At 57.9% G+C, this 14991-nt stretch overlaps 1 protein-coding gene across 6 annotated transcripts; it reads left to right on the forward strand.

Moving 5' to 3' along the window:
• The first annotated feature begins 795 nt into the window (after window positions 1-795).
• Window positions 796-13138, forward strand: SLC35H1 (solute carrier family 35 member H1). 6 transcript variants are annotated; one of them, XM_082359455.1, is made up of 10 exons: window positions 797-892; window positions 4575-4956; window positions 5345-5495; window positions 6473-6536; window positions 7190-7262; window positions 7794-7962; window positions 8039-8122; window positions 10436-10611; window positions 11733-11862; window positions 12191-13138. In XM_082359455.1, the coding sequence occupies exons 2-10, from the start codon at window positions 4837-4839 to the stop codon at window positions 12322-12324; spliced, it is 1101 nt and encodes a 366-aa protein (XP_082215581.1). In that variant the 5' UTR covers window positions 797-892; window positions 4575-4836; the 3' UTR covers window positions 12325-13138. The 6 variants fall into 6 exon arrangements, with proteins under 6 accessions (XP_082215582.1, XP_082215583.1, XP_082215581.1 ...); XM_082359459.1 differs by having other exon boundaries at window positions 5416-5495; XM_082359456.1 differs by lacking the exon at window positions 8039-8122 and having other exon boundaries at window positions 796-892.
• The last annotated feature ends 1853 nt before the right edge of the window (window positions 13139-14991 follow it).

The raw sequence follows: 14991 nt of genomic DNA on the forward strand, positions 1-14991 counted from the left end.
CTCCTGTTTGCAGCCAGCCTTAGAGCCACAGATCCAGGAGGGGCAAAAAGTCCCAAACTGGGCTTCACTCTGCAACCCTAGCCTGCCCTGGCCTAAATGGTTCTCTCTCTCGACCTGCTCTGCCCCTTTTAATCCATCCTGAAAGATGAGTAAGACCTCAACTCCCTAGCTGGCATTTTGGGGACTACTGCATCTTGCCCCTTGGCTACTTTTCCAACCATGGTTTTTGTTAACTCTCCTTATAAACAAGTGGACTCCAAGCCAGGCTCCAGCCTTCTCCTCGCCTCCTTATTTCCTCTTGTCTGGGATGCTCTCCCCTTACTCAACTTAATGAAATTAAGATCATTCTTATAGAGTTTTCAGGCACACGGAAGATGTTTCACAAATGTTTATTATTTATTCCCTCCCATGGATCTTGTAAGTCCTAAAATTTAATGCCTCTGACATCACTCCCCAGCTGGCTTGAGCTCCCAGAAGAAAAAGCCCAGGAGAGATCCAGCTCGGTGTTTCCATGGTTGCCCAGCACTGGGTTGGAATACGGTAAATATTTAATTTGTAAGTAGGTGATTGTTTTCTGGCTGCCCGCGATGCGCAGGGCTCTGCAGCAGGCACCGAGGCTCCAGACCGAGACCCTGGTTGAGCGCAGGAGACACTAACAACCACCGAACGAGGGGGAGCTCGGCGTCGAGCCTCAGGGAGCTCCCGAGCTGCGGAAGCGCACAGCCCTGGGCTCCGCAGACGGCACAGGAGAACCGGCCCCCGAGCGCCGCCCCGCCCCCGACACCGCCCCCGCTCGGCCCTCAGCGGCTTCCGGCAGGACTGCCCCCACGTGGCGGCGCTCGGCCTCGCACTTCCGGCAGGAGGATCCGGGCCTGGAGCGGCCGCGGCCGAGGTGAGTGGGCGCGCGGCGGCCCTTCTGCGCGCTCCCGGGGTCGGGGGGTGGACCCGGGCGGGGCTGGGAGCGGGGTCCCGGCTTGGCGACGCGCGCCGCGGCTCCGGGTCCCCCGGGGAGCTCCTCATCCCGGGCCTCAGTGTCCCGGTCGTAGAGGGGCCCGGGCCTCCGCTCGTGTGCGCTCCCCCCGGCGTTTCCCGAGCACCCGCGACGTTATCCAGGCGGGCATCACGCGGACCCGGCCCTGCCCTTGGAGAGGCCGTATCCCGCGGTGGGGTGGGAGTCGGGGATGGGCAGTGAACACGTGGACAAACAAGGAAACGTCAGGTAGTGGGAGGTGCCACGAGGATTAGGAGGGCTCGCCCTCGCCCAGGATGTTCAGCCAAGCACAGGTCTGTGGAAGACTGTACTGGGCAGAAGGAACAGCAAATGCAGAGAAGGACACAGGCTTGATGTGTTGGACAAACGAGGGGCCAGCGTGGCGGGTGGGCGGGGGCGAAGATGAGGTTGCAGATATGGGCAGAGGCCAGAGGGTGGAAGGCCTTCCTTTTGGGCCTGCTGAGGAGTCGGGGTCCCCAGAGGGCCTGGCCTGCTTTCTGTGCTCAGGCCACCTCTGGGGCTGATTGGTGGACTCCAGGCTGTAGCGGGGGAGAGGAAGCAGGGACGCCAGTTAGGAGCCTTCTTAACTTTGAGAAGGTGCTCCGTGTGGGCTGGGGTGGGCATGGGGACTTAATGCAGGTGGGGCACCTGGACTGGCTCGTTGAAGGAAGGGTAGGGTTTGAATGGTGGAGGGAGGGCATGGCAGTGTTGGAGCAGGAACCACACCGGAAGCCAGAAGGTGCAAGAAGTCGATTCACAGGAGAGTGCAGACTGCCCTGGCATGGGAGCCCTGGGGGAACCACAGGGAGGGAGTGCCAGGAGAAAGCTCCCTTAGTGCCAACACGCCCCGTGGTTGCCTGTGGGACATCGGCAGTCGATCTCACCAGGGAGCCGTTTTGCCCCCGGGTAACAGTTGGCGACACCTGGAGACATTTTTGGTTGTCACAGCTTGGGATGAAGGGGAAGGGATGCTACAGGCACCTAGTGCGCAGAGACCAGGGATCCAATGCACAGGACAGGCCTTCTCCCAACAAAGAATTATCTGGCCCCAAATATCAATAATGCCGAAGTTGGGAAACATTGGTATAGAGGAAAGAGCGTGGGCCTGAAGTTCTGTTGGATGTAGGTTTGGTGCCCCCGTGCTCCACTCTCTGGCTGGAGGAGAGGAGTCAGACTGTGAGGGGTGCAGGCAGAAGCAGAGAGGACCATATAGGAGACCAGTGCATTGTGTAGGGCAGGGAGCATGGTGACTCGGACGGTAGTGGTGGAGGTCAGGAGATGGGACCTTATTTGGGATATTTTTTCAAGATAGAGGTGACAGTATTTGCTGATTGAATGTGGACCGAGGGAAAGAGAGGAGTCAAGGGTGAGAACAAGATTTCTGGCCTGAGTAACCAGGTGATGGTGCCCCTGGCTGAGGTGGGAAGAGGAGGTTTGGATGGAGAGTGGATGAAAAACAGGAGTCAGCCCTGGACAGGCTATGTGTGAGACACCTGACATTAGACATTCAACCGAAAAGGACAAGGAAGCAGTTGGATATTCTTGTGGAGTTGAGGAGGTCAGAGAGAGGGATCCACATTGGGGAGATGTAAGCTCACATTTCAGGGAATGGGACCACATGAGATCACCTAGCACAGCGGTTCTCAACCCACTGGATACAACACCTTCTTTTGAACGACAGATATTTCAGTAACAACCCCCCTTATTATTCACAAAGGAAATTTATGGTTAATGAAAATGGCCTACACATAATTTTTTTTTAATTGACAATGCCCTAACCATAATATAAAAGAGAAATAAAAGGAAGGTAATCGATAATAAAATGTTTCAATATGTGAGTTCCTGGGCCCTGCGATACTAGAAGCTACAAAGAAGCAGTGGGCGCTTTCACCTCTGGTAGAACCTCTGGGAGTGTGAAAGCCACAGCACAGGTGGCTGCAGCCATGTCGCGTTGGCAGCTCGAAAACCATGCCTGCTGTGTCTGTAGATGAGGTTGTTTTTCCAGACTGGGAACTCGTGGTACCGTTTTATCAAAAACAGTTCAGTCTCCTTTCAGTGTACGTGGTATAGGTATTATTGGACATTTTAGTGCCTAGGAGACCCATGGAAAATTTGCTCTGTGTTACATGTGAAACAAAGTTGGGTTGTAAGTTCAGGGAATTATAAATAGATCTTTCACCTCTGTGAATGTTGAAGTTATGCAGGGTGCTGAACAGTTCTTAGTTATGTGGACTGTTCTCCCATATTCCCGACTCACTAAAAGCTAGGAGAGTCTCCCCAGAACAGCACAGGTTTCCAGAGTTTCCTGAAGAGAGCCACAGCCTAAGGTGTCCTCTGGGCAAAGCCTTGTGCCAGCTCCCAGTTTGCCTTGGGGAAGGAGACATGGTAAGCCAGGTTCCAGAGTACAGAACTGAATGTGATTTCTCCTTTTAGAAAGGACCAGGGGTGGGGGAGGTAAGGTATGTCTGATCGGACGGTTCTAGGAAGGCTTCCAGAAGGAGGTGGCATTTCTGCAAGGGGGGAATGTCTCAGAGGAGGAGATGAGGCAGCAGGTGGGTCACACTGGTCCCGAGTCTGCCTGGTCTCCCCGAGCCTGTGTGCTCTGGACACTCATTAGGCTTGGCTGGATTGATAGGGAGGCAGGGAGTGGTCCCCTCTGGCAAGACCCTCAGGCAGGCACTGCCTCCATGGGAGTGGTTGTTAGAGGCTAGGGCATGGGAGGTGTGGCTTTTCCAGTTCGGTTTTTGTTTTGTTTTGTTTTGTTTTTTTGGTCATGAATTTATTTGTCTGGTAAAGGATGTAAACTATGGCGTATAGACTTAGCTCAAATTCTGACTGACTGGTAGTTGACACCCTAGTTCTGACCAGTTCGTTTTCAACGCCTTAAAGCCCAGATCCATCTTCTGAAAATCACGTGCCCTTTCTTGCATGGAGCCATCAAGCCATACAGGGAGCGCACAGTGTGCCAGGTGGGTGTAAGCTGACACGGACACCAGCTCCGGTGTGCTCGGAGCGCACAGCCCCTTGGGGGACGCAGCCTCACACAAGCACGATGAAGGAAAAGTAGGGGAGCCGCGGCAGCAGCCTGTATCTCAGGGGGGCCCATGGGGAGGGCGGGGCGGTGCTCCCTGAGGAAATGCCATTTGAGCTGAAGATAAGTAGGATCTGCTGAGGAAGGAATGAAGGGTGGGCAGAGCGTTCAGCTCCCTGGGGCAGCAGGAAAGAGCCCGATGTGTTTGGGAAAAGGAAAGCCCTGTGGCAGGACGAGGACACCAAGAGTCCGACAGGGCGGAGCAGGCCTTCTGAGCCAGGGAAGGGTTTTGGTCTTTGTCATAAGAGCCTGGGAGCTACTGAAGGGCTGCAGTCTCCTCTGACATGATCAGATTTACATTTTTAAAAGGTCACTCTGGTGGAAATTCATGGAGAACAGCTTGAGGTGACAGGAGAGTGGACGTCACAGGGAGCTGTGAGCCCTGCAGTCCTGTCCGCCCCGCTGCACTCCCCGCGGGCCAAGGCTGGGGTGGACACGTGGGGTAGCCCTCCCCCTGCCAGGGCCACCGGAACGGCCTTTTCCTCTTTCTAGCCTCAGCCCTGGGATCCGGCGAGTCGTGTACACAGTTGATCATGGAGAGGGTCGGCTCGGGCCACCAGCCCCTTAGGTGAGGACAGAGTCTGGGTCTCAGGGGACGCTTCCCGATCATGGAGGCAGCGAGAGCGCCAGCCAGGAGACGCGCTTGTTGAAAGTCACGGGTCCAGCTCGACTGGCCCTTCCTGCGGGCCCTGCGGGCATCTTCAGGAGAGGTCCGCCCCCACTGACCAGAGCCGGGGAGCTGCAGCTTCCACGGATGGGGAGGTGGGCCCTCGACGTGGCCTTCGTGTGGAGGGCGGTGTTGACTCTGGGGCTGGTCCTTCTCTACTACTGCTTCTCCATCGGCATCACCTTCTACAACAAGTGGCTGACCAAGGTAACGCGGGGGCCCCGCCAGCCCGGCCGGGTGGGAGATGGCTGCGGCCAGGACTACAGCGCCCCCCAGTATTTAACAGCGGGCGGCATGGGCTTCAACTAGTCACACTGGAAGCCACTCACACCAGCGACGCGACAGGGCCACGCCAGGGATTCCCCTTAAATATTGGGATGGAGGGGAAATCAGGAGAGGGGGAGACACTGAGGATGAGCTGGGGAGACGTGGGGTTCCTAAGGCCCCTCGTACACTGCGGCGCCCTCGTGAGCTGCTGAAGCAGCGCCCCTCCGCCAGGTAGAGGCGAGGAGGGAGGCAGGAGGCAGGAGCCGGGGGGCCGGCGGCAGGCAGTAACAGCGCCGCCGTCTGTGCTCTGTGCTTGGGCTCCGTGCAGAGCTTCCACTTCCCCCTCTTCATGACCATGCTGCACCTGGCCGTGATCTTCCTGTTCTCTGCCCTGTCCAGGGCCCTGGTTCAGTGCTCCAGCCACAGGGCCCGCGTGGTGCTGAGCTGGACCGACTACCTCAGAAGAGTGGCTCCCACAGGTACGTGCCCGCGGGGTGGTCCCAGGAGGGCCCTGGAGGCAGGAGGAGGGAGCTCGGGAAGCCAGAGGCCCGGACCAGAAGGAAGGAAGCCTCTGTGGCTTGAAGCTTAGGCCCTCCCCTCTTCGCTTCTCTCGGCCGCCTCCCGCGCCCGCCCCGGCTGCTGCCTCCTGCTGCCTCTTACTCCGGCCGCCGCGCCACAGGGCGGGGATGGGGGGCTGGGGCGGGGATGGGGGGCCGTGCAGCAGTGGCCGGTTGTTCCCGCAACCTTGAACACACACACCGAGCAGGTACCAAGGCCTGGAGACAGTAGTGAGCAGGGCACAGGCGCCTGCCCTCGGGCGGCAGAGGGGGTGCCTGGGGGCCACGGGGCACAGGGGAGGGAACCGGCTGGTGGCCAGGCGAGAGGGTTTCGGGAACAGGGGCTGAGCGGGCTGAGACCTGGGGCGGGAGTTGAGGGGAGGCACTCGTGTGCCTGGGTCAGGTTGCTGCGTGGGTCCGAGAGGGAACTGAAAGTGTCTCGAGAGGCTGAGCGCTCAGCTCAGCGTTGGTAAGAGGAAGGGGGAGAAAGGCGGCCCGAGAAGGTGGCGGTGCCAGATCCTGGAGGGCCAGGTCCTCCGGAGCGTGTGTTTCACTCTGAGGGAGGCGGGAGCCACTGCAGGGCTTCCAGTCGGGGAGCCTCAGGGTCCGATTGACACCGCTCCCTCCTCAGGGGGATGTGCCAAGTATTCAACAAGTGGGGGCCGCAGTGGCCGCAACCAGCAGGTGGAGGATTGCCGCCCCCTCCCCTTCTGGGGGGGCCAGGAGTTAACCCTTCAGTTGCTGGGTAGAAAGGAAGGCGGGGAGGACCCCAGAGAAAGGCAGGCCTACAGGCCAAGGCAGGGGGCACTCAGGCGCCTCACAGCGAGGTGTGCTCACCGCTGGCGCACCCGTACCGGCCTGCCCTGGCTGCGTGTCCGGTGGGGCCTGTGTCTCTGCAGCACTGGCAACGGCGCTTGACGTGGGCTTGTCCAACTGGAGCTTCCTCTACATCACCGTCTCACTGTGAGTACCGGCCACGCCCGCCACCTCCCTGGGGGCTCATTCCAGCAGCGTGTCTGTGTGCCGGGCCCACGGGCCAGCCGTCACACTGCCCTCTGGGACCCAACCCCCTCGCTCTCTCCGCGCCTCCCTGGCACCCAGCAGCTCGCCTGGAAGTCGCCAGCCTCTGCAGTAAGCCAGGCACGGAGGGGGTGTTGTGCCTCCCTGCCAGGCGGCCTGGGGAAGCCGGGGGCTCAGACGGAATGGTGACAGGGCAGCGGAGAAAGGGGCACAGAGGGGCAGGCGGAACAGTTATTTCTTGTCTCAGATATTGCACTTCAGCGAGCACAGTCTCTGCTTTCTCTCTTTCTCCCCTTCTCTCATTCTTCCTGCCTTATCCTGGTCTGCGCTGAGGAGTCGGTAAATAACAGGACTCAGAAAGCTCAGTTTCTCCCTGGTGATAATCAGAGGCCTCTTAGACATAGATTTCTTCTGATTAAAGGTCAGGTATCAGCCCAGATGACTCAGGCCGCCTTCCTTTGGTCTTTGTATCCAGATTGCCCTGCTGCCCTCAGGGAAGTCCGGGGTCTCCCCCTGACCCTTTCCAGCCCACTGATTGCGCTGTGGGTCCGCGCCCCCAGCTCCAGCGGTATGTCATGGGTAATCTTCCCTCGCAGGTACACGATGACCAAATCCTCGGCTGTCCTCTTCATCCTGATCTTCTCTCTGATCTTCAAGCTGGAGGAGCTGGTAAGGCCCCAGCTTTTCTTGTGTTCCTCCTGCCCCCACAGATGCTAAGAATAGCAAGGGGAACCTGAGCAGTGGCTTGTCACTGCGTGTGACCAAGGAGATGAGCCCAGCCCAGGTGGCGGTAACTCACTGAGGAAAGACCTAGACACAGGGCACTACTGAGAGTATTTAGAACCTGGTATGGCAGGAGCAGTGACCAAAGGAGACAGGGTTCAAGGGGCAGCGGGTCCTGCAGGCTCCCCGCTGTACAGCAAGAGCCCTTTGCTTCCTGGGTCCTGGGGGGCCATTGGGGCCACATGGGGACCTAGGACAGCTGTAGGGAAGCACTGCCGTATTTCAGGATCTCGGTACATGCTAGCTGGATGTCAGCCCTGACACATCGACGGGCAGGGGCTGGCCAGGACCCCAGGGTGGGGCAGGTAGAAGGGTGTCTCGCCCCAGGGGCAGCCAAGGTGGCTGCTGGCCCCCAAACTCCGGGTGCGATGAACTTGAGACCCCCAAGGTGGTTGCAACTGCTCCCCATCCTTTCAGCGTGCGGCGCTGGTCTTAGTGGTGGTTCTCATCGCCGGGGGCCTCTTCATGTTCACCTACAAGTCCACACAGTTCAACGCTGAGGGCTTTGCCTTGGTGCTGGGTGCCTCGTTCATCGGGGGTATTCGCTGGACCCTCACCCAGATGCTCCTGCAAAAGGCGGAACTTGGTGAGTGAGGGGCCCAGGCACCAGGCGGGGTGGAGGCGGGCCGGGCCTGGTGGCTCACCCGTGTCCCTTTCTGCAGGGCTCCAGAACCCCATCGACACCATGTTCCACCTGCAGCCACTCATGTTTCTGGGGCTCTTCCCTCTCTTTGCCGTATTTGAAGGTACGTGGGGTCGTCCACCTCGGGGGCACCTCAGTGCAGCAAAGCTCCCATCCCCGCTCCAAGCCTATCACTGTGGTAGCTGCAGAGGTTACGGAGATCAGAGATGGTGGTCTCTTCCCTGGCAGTGCCTGGTTTGGGGGCTGGACAGACACTTAAACCAAATGGCTGGAATCCAGCACAATAAATGCTACGTAGAAAGCGCATGTAAAATACACCAGGCAGTAATGACGGTGAATGCAGACAGCCCTAAAGGTATGCCAGGGCTGTTCTGATCAATTTAAACATATTAACTCCTTTAATACTCCCCCAAAGCCTGTGTGCCAGTGCTGTTACTGCCCCATCGTGCAGATGAAAGAAACTGAGGCAGAGAGAAGTAGAGAGAGCCTTGCCCAAGGTCCCATGGCTCATAAACACACCTGAATTTGGATCCAGCAGCTGGCTCCGGCGTCCTTCCTCCTAACCATGATGTGTTCTTTCTTTTAGAAGGAGCACAGGGTCATGAATTGCTCCAGGATGGTGGGGTGGAAAGGCAGGTCAAGGCTTCCCAGACAGTGCGTTTTGGAGAATGAATGGGATTTTGACAGCCTGATGGGGGCGGGCGTCCCAGGAAGGGGGAACAGTAGGTTCAGACGTGGGGAGACGTGTGGGGGATTGGCCTCGGCCAAGGGCACATTTCTGGGGCAAGGGAGAGGGGGAGGGGAGAGGGCGGCACACAGGAGCCCAGGCAGGTGAGCAGTCCCCTTTGGCTGTCGTCTCCCAGAGCAGAGGCAGGGTGATGTGTCTAGGCTGGGGGACTGGGGGAAGGGGAGGCAGGCGTTGCCACCGCCTTCCTTTCCCCAGTGTTTTGGAATTAGTCTTCGTCCCCTATCTGTTTATCCTTCCTCTCAGAGTCCCTTCTGTCCTCGGGGTCATTACAGGGAATTCCGTCCCACATCCATTTAAGTTCCAAGCGGTGAAGTGTCTCAGACCTCTCGGAGAAAATTATTCTGCAGCTCCATTGTCCAGGAAACTTCTTTTCTGCAGCCTCATTTTTTCTTCCCTTTTAAAATCTCTCTCCATTCCTTCCTTATGCCCCCTGCACCAAACGCCGCACTCTCCCTCCCTTCCTGGGTGTTTACACCATTCCCCACCATTCTCTGCAAACCCTCATCCCAGAGCCCCTGGTGGTCATCACTTAGCAGAGCTGCATGGATTTAGCTCCTTTAATCTTTTCTGGTAAATTAATCCCCCAAGCGCCTTCATTACTCATGTTGCTCTTCCCCGAATTGCCTTCAGTTTGCCAACGCCTTCGCGGTACTGCTGAGCCCAGCACCAGAGAAGATGTCCTACCTCGGGAGGCTGTTTGCCCGGGGGGACTGTCCCTCTGCATTTCTTTGGCGCTTTCCTCCAAAAATCTCACAGTACTCGGCCAGTCTCCTGCTCCTACAGGTGTCCATTTGCCGAGTCTGGGGTTCAGCTTCACGCCTGCTTCTATACCAGGGGCCCTTCCTGCAGGGAAAGGAACCATTCTCTCAGATGGCCAGTGTTGGAGGGCCAAGGGTCCTCTGAAAGTCTAAGCGCAACTTGGTGCATGGAGGCCTGTGTGGGTGTCTCTGGAACAAGAGACCGCGGTTTTGTCATGTCTTTGTACGCGTGTGTGTTTACTTTTTGAGAACTGTTCATCAAATTACATTGTCCGGTCTAGTCCCAACCCTTTCATTTAATCAGTGGGGAAACTGTGGTCCAGAAAGGGGGCATGTCTCGGCTAAACCCCACAGCTATGTAACTAAATGGAGAAGGTTTGTACAGATAGAGTTTCATCCCTGTTTAGAGGTGACCCACCTGAAATTAAGGTACTCCTCCAGTGGCCCAGGACATTGACAGTCCTCATGTGATGGGCTGTCCCGTCTCTCTTTGGCCCACCGGGTATCACAGCTGCCAAGGCCACATGAAGTCACCCTCCCCCACCCCTGCTCCCCCAAAGACGGGTAGGTACACGACGTATGAAGGAGCAAGGCGCTTCTGCCCGATTTCCTCTGCAGTGCCAGCCCCCTCTACTCTAGCCCAGAGGTTCAGAAGCCTCCCCATCACTCCCTAGAAGGATCTCTGGCTTGTATTGCCCCGGGGCTTCCCTGGTTTCCCCAAGTCTCAGGCCACCTCCGTGGGACTCTCTGACACCTTCCGTCCTTGTGCTCAGGGCCTCCGACAGGCAGCAGGTGTAGTGAGTGTGCAGGCAGCAGCGGCCAAGCTCGCCCGGCCACTGGGGAGGGTGAGGCCGCCCCGGCAGGCACACCCAGGACGTGGCCTCCCGCGCTCTCCCCCCATCGCTCCCAGGTCTCCATCTGTCCACGTCTGAGAAGATCTTCCGTTTCCAGGACGCGGCGCTGCTCCTGCGCGTGCTTGGCAGCCTCTGCCTTGGCGGGATTCTCGCCTTTGGTTTGGGCTTCTCTGAGTTCCTCCTGGTCTCCAGAACCTCCAGCCTCACTCTCTCCATTGCTGGCATTTTTAAGGTACAGTCTCGGAGGTGACTCCAGCCCTGTCTTAGAGGGGAGACCCCTGAGGGTGTCCCAGCTCCTACATCCCAGAGCCCTGCAGAGAAGAGACGGAAGTGCCTAGTTAGGGTGCTGCGCACTCTGCTGTCACCCGCACTCCTTCCGTCACCGTGGCCCTCCGAGGCGGGGGGGGGGCACGTCCCTGCTTCACAGATGGGGAAACAGACATGAAGAGCTGCTCGTACCCAAGGATATGCAGCTAGGAGGTAGCCGAGCTGGGATTCAAAGCCAGGTCTGACTCCGCTAGGCCTGGGATGCCTTTACGTTCTACCAAGAATGCCAACTCTGGTCATTTGGCAGTGGCCTGGAGCCAGGATTGAGAAGCCCCCAGTCAGACTCATTAGTGTAGAGTTCTGTGATTGATTGGCAATGTCTGCCATGGGCACAGTAAGGGATGGTTTTATCACGCGTGCCTTGCGTTCGCCAATCCTGCCTTTACTGCTGTCCAGCAGCACCCTTACCCTCTCCCCTCATCACGTCTCCCCTTCCTTCCCCCACCCTCTCTCACTCCTGCTCAGGGCCATGGACCAGGCAGACACTGATACTGGAGCAGGGTTACCTAAAACCAGAAGTATGGGGTTCCCCGAGGGTCTTGCCAACCAAATGATGAGGCATAAGCTGTGCTTCTCAGAACGAATCATCTGACAGGTCCCATTTGCAGTCAGTGTGTACGAAAAACCCCGTGACCAATGTGTGTCCTGTAGAGCCCAGTGTGACTTCATTCCCCTGTGGCAGCAGAGGCTCTCCGTCCGCAGGTGCCTTCTGGAAGGGCAGCTTCCTTCGTTCCTGTGGGCATGGCTGTGGGCTTGATACCCTGTGCTCCCAGCCTGGATTTGTTTGCTAATCCCGACAACCCTGTGAAAAGCACCTCCTCCTGCATCTCAGTAACACAAAGGGGGAAAAAGCGTCACAGGCTGGTTCGCTGAGCTTGGGGAGGCTTCCGCCTTTGCCTTGCAGGCCAGCCTGCCCAGGCCCCGGGAGTTTTGGCAGGTCTGGCTCTACCCTGTGGGTGTGCCCGGTGCCCCTGCCCTCCACCTCCTCCTCCCGAGCACGTCCCCTTCCTGCTTCTCTGCCCGCAGGAGGTCTGCACTTTGCTGTTGGCAGCTCATCTGCTGGGGGATCAGATCAGTCTCTTGAACTGGCTGGGCTTTGCCCTCTGCCTCTCGGGGATCTCCCTGCACATCGCCCTCAAAGCCCTGCACTCCAGAGGTAAGCAGAGCCCGTCTCCTGATGACATTTTCCCCGTGACTCTTAGCCCCACAGGTTCCCCTCCGCCAGCCCTGCCAGGAAGAGGCAGGTGGCTCTTGACTCCCCAAAGCAGTTGCGGTCTGGTCTGCACAGTTCAGCTGCCTCTGCACCGGCTGTTCCTCTCATTGAGGAAGTTTGCCTGGGGATTCGCCACCGCCACTCCTCCGAGAAGTCACGGGGATCATCTCCAGGGGGTGGGTGGGGGCCTGGGGGCCTGAGCACACGCTCACATCAGGCCACACCAAGAAAGCCGGTCCTGGGTCTGTAACTGGGCTGCCTCTGTCCGCAGGTGACAGCGGCCCTAAGCCCCTGAAGGGGCTGGGCTCCAACCCCGACCTGGAGCTACTGCTCCGGACCAGCCAGCCGGAGGAAAAGGACAACGAGGAGGAGGAGGGGTACTTTGTGGCCCAGGGGCAGCAGTGACCAGCCAGGGCACCAGCTTGGAAGCAGGCTGCTCCCCAACCTTCACACCTGTCGGCAGCTTGGGGACCCGGGTGGCTCCTCCCAGCCGCTGGGGAGCAGCAGGCCGGGGTCTCCCAGGCTGGGCCTCGAGAGCATGTGACCATGTGGTGGGCCAGGGCAGGGAGCTGGTCAAACAGGGGTGAGCGCCAGGCCAGCCTCAGACCTGGCCGGAGCGGGGCCCAAGCCGTGCTGGCGTCACAGCCGCTTGCCAGGCTCTGAGAGCCAAGGTGGTGATTTCAGAGGTATAACCGGGTTTGGACTGCCGGGCAGTTAGGAATGGGAGATGGAGAAGATGGGGCCTCGTCGCCTGGAGAGCATATTTTCTCAGAGAGCAGATCTATTTATAGTTTGGAAATAAAGGGTTTACGGTCCGCTGGCCACCTTGTGTTGCCTGGAGGTATGGGGGCAGGCAGGGCGGCGTGGGCCTGGCCTCTCCCCTCTTTTCCCTGCCTGGGGCCTTCTAGGGGGACCGGTCATACCCCAGGCCTCCCATGTCTCTCATGCTCCTGTTTGAGCCCCAGTGCCCTCTCTTAGGGCCCCACCACACCTGCAGGCAGGAAAAAATAGGTACTGAGTTTCATATTCTGGGGACTTTAACGCTTTTACAGCCTGATTTGAATATTGACTCTGTCACTTACTAGCTGTGTGAGCTTAAGCAAATTACCTAACCTCTCTGTACCACGGTTTTTTCATCTGTGAAATGGGGATAATTATCTCAGAGTTGTTCTGAGGATCAAGTCAATATTGGTAACAGATTAAATGTCATTTAAGTATGTATTTTGAAAATTCTTTAACAGCCACAGGACCGAGACCCTAAATGAGCGGCCATGCTAGGATTCCCGGCCAGGACTGTGTGCCTGCATGCTTGTCCGTGGACCATACACAGAAGGGTTATGGGCCTCTGGGACCTGGGCCTTCTGCTCACCTACCTTGGGAAAGCCGCACCACCCCTCTAGACTGCAGTCCTCTTTATAAAATGGAGAGGGAGGAGGTGAGATCCCAGCTCTGATGTGCGATGGTTCTGAGGCCTGGTCTGCTCCTGTGAGCTGTTGCCCTGCCTTGTGAGAGCTGCTGGCCAGTGGTCCTTCCGGGCACAAGTGCTTTTAGGCACTCACAGCAGGTGGCGCCATTGCACCATGCTTCGGCTCCTGAAACTGCCTGACCTGCCACCACTGTCCAAACTCAGGCAGGGGTCGTGGGAGGAGGACCCACCCTGGTGTCTTCGGGTAGAGAGACTAGGAAGGGACTTGTTGTGAATTGTTCTAATCAGATCTGAGCCACACCAGCCCAGTCCATCAAGCCTAGGAGAGCGTTAATACTTCAGAAATGGGTCAGCAAACTTTCTCTGTAAAGGGCCAGATAGTAAATATTTTCCATCTGGGGGCCATATGGTCCCTGTTGCAGCTACTCAGGTCTGCTGTTGTAGCAGGAAAGCAGCCACAGACAGAGATACAGAAGCAAAAGGGCACGGATGGCTGCGTTCCAGTGGAAGCTTGCTTATAAAACCAGGGTTCAGCTTGTCGGCTGGAGTTTGCCAACCCCTGCTGTGGAGGAGTCCTTAAGAATGACTGAGTCCCACTCTCAGTCTTACAGCTAGGGAAACTGAGGCCCAGGAGGGCGCAGTGACTAGCCTGAGGTCTCCAGAGCCTCTGGCTCAGGAGGAGTTAGAACCAAGGTCTCCTGCTACCAGTTCAGCTTCACAATGCAGACTTCTCCTGCAAATGGAAGTGTGACACCCAGGACTCCCCTGAGTGGTGTCTTAGACGGTTCCCGCACCTCTGCCCCCCTTGGATTCTGCCAGCTCAGAGGCTAGGATTAAAGGAAGCTTGTGTTCTACACCGGATGACATGGGGAGAGCCAGCAGACAGAAAGAACCGGGGTCCCCCCTTCCTCTGCCCGAGAGGCTGCTTGGGATGCAGGATGCTCCGGCGGTGGGGAGAGGCTGCCAGAGCCCCGCTGGCTCAGGTGGATGAGAGCTTCCTGTCTGCTCCTCCCTCCATCTCCCTCTCCTCGCACAGGGAGCAAGGTGCTGTCTGGTGCAGTAATTACAGGGTACAGAGTGGGGGGCCCCCACTACCCGCATGTTGGGTTCAATGACAGCCCCTCACTTAGCAGCAATTACCAGCCAAGCCTGGAGGAGGGCTCCCTCCCCTCCCCCACCCAGCCCGCCCAATCGCCTGGCCTCCGGGGCCAGACAGCGTCACCCTCAGCTTTGAGCCCTGGAAGCACCCATGCCGTCTGCAGCCATTGCATCCCAGGGCTGCAGTGTCACCATGGCAACTTGGTGCTTGCACAGGTTGAAGGAAGCTGAGGATGTGACTTGTCTCTCCAAGGCTGTGGCATCTGTCCCCACGAAGCCTCCAGCTCCAGGGAGGAGGTGCTGACCTACAGGTTTGAGTTTTAAGTGCTTACATGGCCGCCGCCTCTCCCAGGGGCCTCCAGTGGAAGGAAGGTTAATGCCCCCAGTATATGAGGATGTCTGTAGTCGGGGGGCGTGATGGGGGTGAGAACGAGCTGGGGTTTGCCTGTGGGAGAAAGTTGAGACATCAGGCTGGACCTGGAATACCTTCATGTTAATTCTGGTACCTCCTCTGTCAGGAAGGCTCAGGGGATCACCTCCATCTGTTC

The sequence above is a fragment of the Balaenoptera borealis genome (genome assembly GCF_965194805.1).
Source record: "Balaenoptera borealis genome assembly, chromosome: 16".
NCBI classification, from domain to species: domain Eukaryota; kingdom Metazoa; phylum Chordata; class Mammalia; order Artiodactyla; family Balaenopteridae; genus Balaenoptera; species Balaenoptera borealis.